This window comes from Harpegnathos saltator, unplaced genomic scaffold, assembly GCF_003227715.2.
Source record: "Harpegnathos saltator strain DR-91 unplaced genomic scaffold, Hsal_v8.6 scaffold210, whole genome shotgun sequence".
Taxonomy (NCBI): Eukaryota; Metazoa; Arthropoda; class Insecta; order Hymenoptera; family Formicidae; genus Harpegnathos; species Harpegnathos saltator.
In genome coordinates, this window is record NW_020229996.1 from 199,823 (window position 1) to 213,253 (window position 13,431).

Below are 13,431 nucleotides of genomic sequence, written 5' to 3' on the forward strand. Positions count from 1 at the left end.
CCACTCTTTCTCTTTTCTCCCCTCGGCTACAAGAGGGCTACGCGGAACAACAAAATTCAAACCGCGCAACTGCGCGACGGAAAATGGGAGCGTACGCGAGCGGTTACGCGCAGATGCACGTTTTCGTATAACATTACTAATTTCCCGTAGGAATACGGTAGAGATGAAAATAACAATTACCTGCAACAAAATATTAAAGATCTAGAAGATAGAATTTAGATTCGCTTGTCGCGCTTTAAAATATTTTAGAGAGTAATGTCCAATCGCGTTATTGATATGTTGGATTGTTTGATAAGCTCACAGGGATTTTTACGAAAAACTCCAAGCCGATAGCCCGATGATTAAGCGCAATTTTATTTTTTCGTCTTTCTTTCTTTTTATAAACTGTTATCGAAAAAATGACTAAAATCGATATTGGGCAAAATTATATTTAGCTATAAACGTATCAGCTTTGAATTCTTCTCAAAGATCTCTGCGAACTTATCGAACAATCCGATATACAGGGTGCTAAATTTCAAACATAACAGGTAAAAAATCTCGAAAACCATGAAAGATATTAAAAAAAAGCTAAAACACATGTCCCATGATTTCGAAGGGGAAAGAGAATGGCATTATCAGTTTTTTATTTGGAGGGCATTTTCAAGGTCAGCTGAAGGTCAACTTAATTTTTTTAAATAGAACGCCCAGTTTTTTATTATATCTTCTTTTTCTACCAATTAATTTTAACAACTTTTGTCTGAAATATTTTTTTATTTGCCTAATATTTTTTTAAATATTTAAGGAAAACTTGGTAACTTTTTTAACATTTAACTTACGAGATCTCGCTAACTATTTGTCGAAAGAAAAAATAGTATTAGACTTTTTTACTTTATTTATTATCAAGAATATATTATTATAATATATTACTATAATAGTGCCCCAACTTTTGTTAATTTAATAATTTTGAAAGGGGGATTTTTGAAAGGTCAATAAGTTAACAAAAGTTAGGGCACTATTATAATAATATATTATTGATAGTAACTAAAGTAAAAAAGTCTAATACTATTTTTTCTTTCGACAAATAGCGAAATATCGTAAGTTAAATGATGAAAAAGTTACCAAGTTTTCCTTGAATATTTCAAAAAATATTAGGCAAATAAAAAATTTCAGACGTAAGTTGTTAAAATTAATTGGTAAAAAAAGAAGATATAATAAAAAATTGGAAGATATAATGAAAAAGAAGGTATAATAAAAAATTTCTATTTTAAAAAATTAAGTTGACCTTCAACTGAGCTTGAAAATGCTCTCCAAATAAAAAAACTGATAATGCTATTCTCTTTCCCCTTCGAAATCATGGGACACGTGTTTTAATATCTTTTTTTAATATCTTTCATAGTTTTCGAGATTTATCTGTTACGTTTGAAATTTAGCACCCTGTATAATCAAGTGATATTAAAATTTTCGGAAATGGGGATTATTTCTACTCGTACATCTTACGCCTTCTCTCTGTCGCGCTTTCATCGCGTGTACGATGATAAAATACGACCGAACGACGCGCAAAGTACATCGAGTCGCCCGGGAGCCGATACTTTGTCGCGGCCAGGAACGTAATTTAAATCCAGTTTCAACGCGCAAAGCGATAATTAGATCTTGCGCTTCCGACAGCCGATAATAAAAGCCATAAATATGCTCGCTACGAAATTATAGCTGTTACTCGAGAAATTCCAAATGATCGAGCATGCGTCCCAACGACACCGTACCATCGCGCGAGTAGATGTCGACGAGCGCGATTCACTCCGGCTATCTAGTTTTGCGCCGATTTCGCGATCCCAATAACAGTTAATTGCAATAACTTCATCCGTGAGACGAGAGGAAAATCAGGAATCCCCCGAGCCCGATCCGCAATTATTAAATTCATTACTGCATCGTTAATTAATGCGCACCAACAACAGATATCGATATCGCAGCGGCAAAAATAATCCTGTTTCCTTGCATGCTCCACTCTCGAGAGGAAATTGAAGCAGATAATTCGAGGTATCATAAGTAAGAAAAAATGAAAAGTAAAAAGAGAGAGATATCTGATCGATGCTCTTGCAAATATCCTTCCCGTGAGGAGGCTCGATTCTCGCAACACATATTTAACCGAGCGTAGATTTTAGATTCAAGCGCGGATCACTGTAGATCGCGAGGATCTATGGATCTCCAGGGTTGGGAAGTAACTCGTTACTTGCAACGAAGTTACATTTACAGTGATTTTTTTTTGGTAACTATAACTTTTGGTAACTTAACTTTGTTCCGTTTTTCCCATCTGTAACTATAACTTAACTTAGTTACATTTGTTTGATAACTAGTAACTAATCAAATAATTACTTTAATAGTTATTTTATATATTTCAAACTTAAGTTTCTGGTAGACCAGCGTGATAACGTGACATGTGATGCTTTTTATCCTGTAAGTATACAGTTATTCTGGCTGCATTTGGAAAACGCGCTACTTGTGTCTTTATTTATCTTTATTGTTCATTAGATGTAAAACAAGGATAAAATGACGCAATAGCGCTGATAGTCTGCTCTCCTCTCCGAACGCAACCTGTATTTCTTTCAAAAAGATTGTACGCCTATTGGACATTTCTATCGCGCGTCGCCAGTCCTTATTTGTTAACATAACCTGCGTTCAGCGTGAAGTGTGCTGCGTGGTTTCAGTTGTATTAAAAAATTCAAGCAGTGAATAAAACTTTTGGAGAAGGATTGCAAAATGCCATGGCCAGCATATGCAGAAATTCGTGTTACAGCAAAAATTTGGAAACAAGAACAACTGGGCATTTCTCTACAAAATATGCGCTGGCAAAAAAATTATTCACGCAAGCAGAACTTCAACCGCAAATTTAAGAAAGTATATGAATGTAAGTTTTTATTTATAAAATATCAATATATTTTTTAGTGAAAAGATCTAATTTTTGATGTTAAAATTACTTTTAATATTTTTAGTATTTATTATCCTCATCAAATCCATTCACTTTCTTATAATTGTTATTGATAGTCTTAAAGAATAAATATGAATTGCTTATTTAAATTAATGAATCTAATTTGTAAAAATTATGTAAAAATTATATGCAATGTGAGGAATATAATAATCGACAAACTACTTTTATATAAAGTTGAAGGAATTTGCACAATTATAAAATTTAAAACAACAGCACAATTATTGTAAAAAAGTAACTGAAAAGTAACAACTCGTTACTTCCTAAATAACTACGACTGTAACATGTTATTTTTGAAGATCAGTAGCTTGTAACTGTAACCAGATACTTTTACGCACACAGCAACTTTCCCAACCCTGCGGATTCCCAGGGAACGCGCGCGCGCAGGAAAAGACGGTTTAAATCACGACACGTCGTTCACGTGACCGATTCGGACGATTTCGCGGGAACAGGACGCCTCTCGAGGCAGAGCGAAACGAACGAGCCGCGGGAATCGACGGGGGAAGTAGCGGTTTCATCGGTGGACGTTAATCCGCGGCCTCGACGTACACCTCGGGGGAAGAGCGGGGAATTAGTTTGCCCGCTGGACAATCGCGCATTAATCTTCGGCCGCTCGTTCGCCCGTTCCTCCTCTTCGCTCAGCGCGAGGAGTAAGCGGGCGGGCGGAGAAGGTAGACGTTTCCCATTAGGGAGAAACGTGGATTGTGAGAGATCCCGGCTTTCGGGACCACCGTCACGGGGTTTCCTGCGTCTCTCTCGTCGCGAGTTAACAATAGTTAATTGGCGAGGACTCGCGAGCGCGTCTCGTGCGCCCGCGCGCGCTCGAAGGATAACGACCTAAAGAAGAAGGACGTACTATCTCGCCGAGGAAATCGCGCGCACGCATCGGACCGAGCCTCGGACGTTCTAACGTTCGTGTTCGCCTGTATTTGCGCGCGCGCGCGCGCACGCCTCGCGACCCAAACGAATGCCTAATAAAGGAGCGTGGAATAATTATAATTACGCGACCGCCATCGTCGCCGACGATGCTCATCGAGCTGCGGACGGCTGCGACGAGTCTTCTGCAACGCGCGCTCTCAAACGCGTTCCGGATGGAAACTCGCGGTGATCATTTATTAAAACGTCTTCCGGCGGTGGCGGGATATCGCTGGGAAAACAGCGCGGAATGAAGCCAGCCGAATACTTTAATCATGCAGCGTTCTTAGAAATTCATTAAAATTTTAGAAAGTAATTTCTTGCGATGATAAAAGTACATAACGGCACGTCGTTAAATCGCTGATAATAATCATGGTAATTTCAAGAGCGTTCGTTGTGCGATCGTTATTAGCAATTATAATGGAAAAGGAAGCGATAAATTTGCTCTTGAGGATTCGTGTTCGATCATTGACGCTTCTCCAAACGAAAGATCGAGAAACGTTAGCGGATTATATAGATTTCTCTTTTTTTAATATCCACTTTCCTCTCCCTCTCTCTCTCTCTCTCTCTCTCTCCTCTTTCTCGCGCAGTCGAAAAGCACGCGCGGCTAGGGAAAAAGATAAATCTACACGATAACATTACTTCGCGTGATTGCGAAGCGGACCGCGAGTTCTAATTATGCGTAAAATGGACGTCGTTCTTCCTCTCGTGTCATTGTTATCTCATTCCTTTTGATGATACGCATGCAACGCGACCTCAGGCGAAGAAGGCTCCGGCGGCGAGGGAGAACACCGCAGCACCGAGACGTTTACGAAGCCGCGAGTCGAGTCGTCTTAATTCTACTGTACACGATGGGTCTCGCACGTAATTAAACGTGCTGACACGATTCCGAAGGAAGTCCCAGTATAGGAGAATCCCGCGCGCGCGCGCGAGTTCAAAAAGGAACTCAGCCCGATAAGGCGAATTTACATCGCCTTAACTATGACTCACGTAACCTTCTCGCGCGTCTATTAAGAGACTACTGCGCGATGATGGTCTAGATGAACGGAAGAGTCAATTAAGGCCGCACGCAGGTGTAAGAAATCAAGGATAACCTCGCTGCGATGTGTAACATGCAACGTATAACGTGAAGAAAAAAAAAGAAAAGAAAAAGATTATCGACGAAATATGATACGATAACGAGAGTCAGCTGTCTTCCGGTTAATTAATTAATAGATCAATTCGATTCGGATCTTTCCTGGCCCGTCTCCAAGAAATTGAATGGACATTGTATCAGCGGATCTTTAAGTTTCGACTCTCAATTGCACGGCGGACTTGCATTCCGCGAGAGAGAGAGAGAGAGAGAGAGAGAGAGAGAGAGAGAGAGAGAGAAATAGAATGTTCCGTCGCTGAAAAATCTACAATCGAGAGAAAGTATGTGAAACGTCGGTATTTTTCCCAATTCGTCTTCCTACGAGAGTAAGAATCCACGTTTGTGGGGGCCGCGCTGGCGGGAATAATCTAACGATTTGTCACGTCGGAATGAAGGAAAGCGTGACAACGTGAGTTTTTCTAGGGACGACACGATTACAGACGCGATACGCGAGGGCAGGCTTCGCAAGAGAACCGCGCAAAAACAGCCTTGGGACTGTCGATGCCGCGAGGGATAAAAAGCGGCTAATAACTTTACGCAACGTAATTTCGCAATTATGATTTGCGCCGTATCTATTGTCTCCCGAGCCGTCTCTAACGGTAGCGAGAACTAATGACCGTATTCAAATCCGCCTTCTGAAAGCACGGATCCGCGCACGCACACACGCGCATGCACGTGCATACATTAGAGCAGCAAACACGTAGGATTAATACCGTTGTCTAGTGACTGTAATAATACGTCGCAACTGTTAATAAGAATATACACGCAACGTAACGAATCTTTCTTTCCTTCTTCTCTTTTCCCAGCCCGCCGTCATGCGGCCATCGCGAAAGTTTATACGCCCACCGCGAAAGTTTCAAGTCTTGCCTCTCGCTGAACTTTCAGAAAAAAAATAAAAGTTGACGAGTATAAATATGAGGGGATGCTCGTTCTCGCGATAAAATAATTAAAGATGAATAAGGTTAATAGCACGAGAGACGGCAGTTTTACCATAACACCTGTATTGCAAAATCCAACTAACTCTCAGCGGAGAGAGACGAGAGATTTGCGATATCGCGTATTATTACATTGGAATGTAATAAAATTTTGGACGCCTGATTTAATTTTGCGTGTCCAAACATACGCGCGCGCAATATCCGGCGATAAATCGCACGCAATTAGCGCGCAAAAAAAAACACCGCTAATTAAGTTCTTAATGACACAGATATTCCGTACGCGTAATAACACGCCGCGGAAATATTAGCATCATATCCGCGTATTATTTCCCGTTTATCTCTCGTTTTCATAACGCGTAATAAATACGTAAATTCGTAATAATCGCGTAATTATCGGGCACTCACCGCGGACAGTCTTATCGTTAATATTATAACTTTCCTTCTGTGTACCTGTCTTAATCAGCAACACCGTTGCAACGTACTTCCTCGTTCGTGCGAGAGCATAAAAACCGTTGTGTAACGTGTTCCTCTCTGAATAGAGGCCATTCCCGGCTCAAGATGTCCTCTCAAGCTCGCCGCGAGAGAACGTCCCGACCGGATCGGTTTTCTCATCGAGTACGATTATTTACGAAGCGATATGTATTTAGTCAATTTAGAATTTGAAAATAAAAATGTTCCGGATCATTCACCGGGAGACCTGCAGTCTCGAGTTGCTCGTTACTCAGGAAATTATTAGCATTGCAGGTAGCGGCTTTGTGGTCAGACACGCTAGTTCACTTTTACTTCCGATCGTGTAAATCAATATCGAAAGAGCAATAAGACACTCGCCGGCTCGCCTTGTTATTTTCGCGTCTCCATTCAGGTTTCTAATGTCGCGGCAGTGAATATCGTTGCAGCCAGTTTCACTTAGCCCTGGAGACCTGCAGGCGATAATTCGTCCTGCGCGAGAATAAGGCGCGTTCTTAGCGCTGATTAGAAAATGTATCGGTAATAGATATTAGTAATAGCGATAAGCCATTTCTCTTGACACTTTACCGTTTTCTCTCCGTTACGTTACTCTACGTACGATCTTTGAAGTCGGCCGACAAGAGGGGCCGGTAAAAAGGAGTCTTGGTCCTTAAACAATCTGAATCGAGAATTGACGGATCGTCATGCAAAGAAACTGCGTCCGCCACGTTTATTTTGCGCGGAGAAAGACTACCAGCGCGGGGAGATTGAATTAGCCAATTAATTCGGTGACACTTCTCTCTGCGCAGCCAAATTAGCCGAATTAAACTCTCATTAGCGCTCTTCGGCCGAGCGCGTTTTCGCGACGCCGTTGGCAAAAATCACACAACGACATCCGCCTGGCCCACAAAATCGTGTACGTACGTACGTACGTACGATGAGGATACAAAAATATTTCGCATCGGAATTAAGAACGCGTCTCCGCCGGGCAGAGGAGCGGCTCGTACAATAACGAGTCGGTCCGCTTGTGTCCGATTACATTAGCGTGACACCTGTGGATTTTTAATCAGATGACGAGAAGTGACTCACCTGTTCTTGCGCGGCAGTGTCGTAATCGCCATGTTCAAGGACCCCTCGTAGCAATTATTATTATCCTTCTTCGATCGCCTCGGGAGCGCCGTGCAGGCACCCTGCGTGAAGCTGTAGGTCCTCCGTTTCTTCAGGCACAACATCTTCTCTCGGTCGTCCTTAAAGTCCTTTCACGGGCTCATAACGATTCCGCGATGCCGCACTCTTAATCCCCCCCCCCTCGCCCGCCCGCCCGCACCGTTGCCAAACGGGATCACTGCTCCTTGTCCTGGTCCATGTTCGCGGCACGACGGACGAACCCCGAGCACCTTCGGCAATCTGTCATATCCAAACACAAACCGGCGAATATTCAGTACAACTCGAGAGGATATGAAAATTCCTCAAATCTCCTCCGTGTTCGATCAAATCTCGCGCAATCTCTCACAATCAATGTCAATATCGTCCAGTCGATATCGCTACGTTAATCAAACACAATCCTATCGATTCGAGCGTGATATTCGTGCCAAGCGATCGTTATCGCCGAGCAGAGAGCGTCTCGTTAATATGAGTAACGGTCGACACACGATCGATCGGTATTTCGGCCGCGAGACGTCCGAAATTTTCTCGCGATCTCTTCCCTCTTTATATCTCGTTTTCCCTCTTCTCCCGTTTGCTTCCCTCGCGAGTCTGATTCGCCTTCGAAATTCCCGGAGGAACGAACGATCGCGATGTGTCCATTCAGCGAAAGGTACGGCGGCTCATCGCACGCGCGCGCGCGCGCTCCAACTACCGCGAGAGGAGCAGAAGACGTCAGCCTCGCACCGAAGTTATAACTGTACTGAACGCTGCGCTCAGAATCTTTCCTCGGGCGCGAGTATGCCCGGTGATAATGACCCCCACGAAAATTACGGGGGCATCGTCTCTGGGCGCTCGCGGTCCCGCATGAATTTCCATCGGACGATATTCCCGCTAACGTCGCCGAACTCGTGTCGCGTGCGTTCTTGTGAGAACGAATGCATATGACACTGTTGCCTAACCTCCGACCTCTGTCCGTCGGCCTTCCAGGACTCTCTCCTGGTACACAGAGCAAACGATTTAGTTGAATCTAATGTTTATTCGGAATAGTCCAAATAAATTTTTTGATTGATTGAACAAAGTTTTGTTTGGCGCAACAAAAATATTTTGTTGCAGCTTAGTTGCAACAATCAAAATTGCCTGAAGATGAAGATCTAATTTCAGTTAATGTTTTTAAGTGTCTTTCTCTCTCTCTCTCTCTCACACTTTTTTTCACGTACATATAACATCAACAACGCACGATAATAGTCGAACTCTGGAAATAATTTCTCCGTAACGTAATCATGACCGCTATTTTCTCATCGATTCTACCAATCGAGAGATGAGAATTCAAATCATTTTTCACTCGTTTCACGTTACAAAGTTACATCCAAAGTTACGTTTAACCTTTTCACTGCTGAATTAACTTCCCTTGAGAAAATTATTAAAATATTTGATAGTCCTACGTTTTTTGGGTCACTGATTACGAATCTAAAGTCAGATTTGCAAAATTCAAAATGGCGGACTCAATATGGCGATCATGATGTACAAAATTAATGAAAATTCCAATTGTTATCAAATAATGATCAGATCGTAATAAGAACATATGATTCTAGCCAATAGAACTCGATCGAGCTGGAAGAAATTTATGTGGGAAAATATTCAATACTACATATTTATGCTTACTAGAGATTAAACATTCATTTTTGAGTAAAATAATATTGATAGTATGGATAAGAGATGGAGATACAGAATGAAAAAATTAGAAAAATAGAGCTAAAAAGTGCAAAAGAATCAAATTTCGGCCGTTTTTGTAGAAATATTTGTTTAGAAAAAAAAGTCTAACCCGCAAAAAATATTGAAAAAAATATATATTTTTGTACATCAAGGAAATATTTGGTGAAAATTTCAGACCTCTGCATTCAACACTCTCCGAGGAGGAGGAATCGATTTTTCCCTAAAAAAAGCATTTCTTTCAACTTTGATTTGTTATAAATGAATAATGCACAAATGAATAATTGGGTATAAAAACCTATTGTAGTATGTTGAACAACTATTCAGTTATCTGGAAAACTCAAATCCCCGATTAGTTCTTCAAAATTATGTGATTTACAATGCAAAATTGAATCAAGAAAAGATGGAAAAAGTACACTTCCCACTTCACAGCAGTGAAAGGGTTAAGAAATTACACGAAACATTAACGGCACATTGTTGACGTTTCAATGCTCCTCAAAGAAAGCACATCGTACCTATAGCATGTCGCATGAACGTGCCGCATCTCGCAGCTTGCACTTTGCAATTCGGATTCCTACGCATTTCACCAGGCGCGTATCGATGAACGTGGCTGTCATCGATATTATCGTAAGTACGAGGAGACGCGAGACCTGGCGCCAAATTGGCGTCGTGCCACGACACGCCGCGCGAATGAAAATGCAGCCGTGTAATCGCGACACTTTTGCGCGATCTATTACTTTCTACTTCGCCTGCGGATTGCCTGCGTCACACATATATATTCACGTCGGCGTGAGCCGACGATAAAATTCAAAATCACGCGGCTGAACAACCGCATCGCGATGGCCTCAGCCATTGACAATGACGAGAATCCAGAGGAACGCGCGAAACGAGCGTTCTCGTGAGAGCGAGGGACGTCTTGTTTTTCTTCCTTCCTTTGTAAGCGGATCGCACACACGATTGAACGAGCGTTGATGTACGAAGGGAGAAGAACGCCGATAAATAGAAACAAGCACGCGCGCGCGCGCGAATGTGTGCGAATGAAATAAATACATTTCACAGAAATGCCGATTACCGGCCTCTCGAAATAACTGATTCGCTTCTCGGCACGCAAATCGCACGCAAAGTGCACACGCACGCAGGTCTCATTTGGCATAAAGTCTCATCTCCATCACCTGTTCCGCGGCGCGTTTATACGCCACGTAAGAATCTCCGTCCCAGTGTAAATAGTGACTCCGTTGATATTAGACCAACACGAGGAACCGGTCAGCCGAGCCGGAAACTCTCGGCTCGGCTCGTCTATGCGTGCATGTGTGCGTGCGTGCGTGAGCGCCAGCGTATACCCGAGCTCGAGATGTGTGACGGTGGTCGCTAGTTCTGTTGTTGAGCTACGTTCAACCTGCTACAACCTGGCTGTGTAGCGCCGCTGAGAAAGCCGCGAATTACGCGCGATTTGTGTGTCACTTGACTCCCCCCCCCCCGTCAGCATTTTTGTCGAGTCGCTCCGACATTGGGCTAGTTTCTTGTATAATGAATACGTATGCTAAATATAATACTCGCTCCTTTAAGTGTATGCCAATTAGATGATTAGCCGGGGCGATTTCTAAGACGGCCTCATGAATTTTCATGAAGGTTCATACTCGTTTTGCACTTTTGCACTTATGCGCGTTTCTCGTTTCTTTCACACCAATGGCCCGCGATTGTCTCGGGGCTGGCTGGCGGAGCGATTTATTCGCGACGTTTAACAAACGGCAAGCGCATGCTCGCATCGAGTCGGATCTCTTTCTCTCTCTCTCTCTCTCACAGCTGGAATAATCCCAATTTAGCGGAGCTCTCTTCGCATTTAAAAACGCACCTCGGGAGAACGGTGTCCGCACGCGAAGAGGCGCACGTCCGAGATGCACGGTAATGCCGCGAGCCTGTGCAACGCCTGGCGCGGCACAGCAGAAGCAAGTGCAGTTATGTTGCACTGACCGCTAGGATGCTCCGGCCGGACCAGCGAGCCGGGCGACTTGTTGCCATGCAACATGACGTTTGTCGGGAAATAAGAAAGAAAAGGCGGAGAAAAAAAAGTAGAAGGTCGCAAGCAGCGTCGCAAGCGAAGCGGAAGCGCGCAGGTGAAGATGTAAAATCCCGTCATTAATGCCGGCCCGCGATATGTCGTCCGCGAGGATCACGCGGAGACGAGGAAAAACATGCGGAAAAAAGACTCACAAGCGCTCGTGCAACCTCGCTCTACAAGAAGTGGAGCAAGAAATCATTACCTCGGCCGAAGGTAATAGATGCGACCGAGGAGGATCGTGTACAACGCCTGTATGTGCGAGGATATAAATAATCAATATAAGTTTTGCTCCTGCAGACAGATGTCGTCTGTAGACGCAAAAACGAGGTGTACACCTGGGACGATTCGGTCGCTTGAAGCAGTTTGGAGAGCAGCTGATGGTCCAATGAGAGACCTGGTTGCTGAGAATTAATTAATGACTATTTCTCTCATGGGACTGGGGATGCAACGATTTCTCAAAATATCGATAACGATATTGTCGTCATTTAGAACCATCGATAACGATAATATCGATAATTTTGAAAAATATCGAAATTTTACGAAAATCAGTAAAATTCATATCGATATGTCCATTTTATCGGAGACAAAAAATACCGATAAATATTCGATATTTGTCGCTCGATATATCGATATTTCGATATTATCGATTTATCGTTGCATCCCTACATGGGAGTCATGGGACCATTGGCTGCGTCTCAAATTGCACTGAGAAAGAGAGAGAAAGAGAAAAATGTTCAAACTGTATTGAAACAAAAAATGTGTGATTTTGAAAAAAGTCTCGTACTATACCGTATCGTAGTCTGAATTTGGATTTGATATGGGTGAATTGCTGAGGGACAGGAAAAAATCACCGACTACTAATTAGTCATGTAATTAATTACCGAAAGGATGTTTATCCGACAGGCATAAATTCTGCGGGCGTATGGAAAAATGCGGCACTAAAATGAGGCGATGCCTCATAAATTCCAAACTTAACAGCCGTTTCATCATCAGCTACGTTCACGAACCTATCGGCGGTACACTGGATAAAATCGCGGAAAACTTCCTCCTTTCTCCCGTGCATCTCATTTTTCGTTACTTCAATCATCCCCAACGTTATTTGGTAACTTTACTTGCTGTTAATTTGCGTGTCCGAAGGGATCCCGAAATTTAATACAAAATACTTAATTTTCCTTTTTTTCCTGATGTCAGAGTTTGTCCTCTTTTTCCTTTGTAACGTCTTTTTTACGATAAAGTAAACGATAAAGTTGTTTGTAATTTTTATACTTAAACGGTTTACACGCGTCGGCATAATAACTTTAACGCATGAGATTATAACTTTCTCTTTTTTCTTGATGTCAGAATTTGTTCTCTTTTTCCCTCGTAATGTCTTTCTTACAGTAAACGATAAAATTGTTTTCAATTTTTATATTCGTACGGTTTACACGCGTCGGCATAATAACTTTAACGCATGAAATTATAACCTTCTAGAGCACATAACCTATTTCTTATAATAAGCTCTGAAACGATATAACTCCATGATTTACAATTATTACACCAACTCTGTGTGTTACTCTGTGTACACATGAGTATACGCGTGTATGTACATTCGGGTTCTAAACGGTTTGAACATTTTTTTTCGAATGAAGTTCGGAACGCAGTCGATGATGGTTCATCATTCACAGAAATTAAGTTCTCTCATTAGATATTAGGTTGGCGCAAAAATAATTGCGGTTTTTACGTATCGAGTATAAAGATGCATATATCAGTTAAAAATGATATTTATTAATCAAAATAAAGACCATTGGCTTTGAAAAATCAACATTGAGTTCTTCTGCCACATCTCGAGTTGTTTTACGTGGGTCTGCTTCAGTAATGATTCTTAAATCATTATTGTCTACAGCTGAAGGACATCCACGACCCTTCTCATCTTCAAGGTTTTCGTTTCCATCACGAAATTTTTGGAACCACTGTTGAGTACGTTCACTAATTGACTCTTCGCCACAAAACAAATTTGATATTTCGAGCAGTTTCTGTTGTCACAATTTAAATTCATGCAACAAAAGCGCGCGAATTTGCTTCTTTTCCGTGTACTAATTTAAAAGGTTATATTCAACAATATTAAAGAATAAAAACAATGAACATAAGC

The 13,431-nt window shown here is 42.1% G+C and overlaps 1 protein-coding gene across 3 annotated transcripts in view; it reads right to left on the bottom strand.

Annotated features, from left to right (window-relative positions):
• The window catches only part of LOC105186705 (protein cordon-bleu), a 150,770-nt gene that overhangs the window by 130,823 nt on the left and 6,516 nt on the right, over positions 1 to 13,431 (bottom strand). For all 3 annotated transcript variants that reach the window (XM_025298218.1, XM_025298217.1, XM_025298224.1), the window contains one exon: positions 7,478 to 7,795. In XM_025298218.1, the coding sequence (XP_025154003.1) occupies positions 7,478 to 7,620 (143 nt within the window). In that variant the 5' untranslated portion in view covers positions 7,621 to 7,795. The remainder of the gene's footprint in view (positions 1 to 7,477; positions 7,796 to 13,431) is intronic.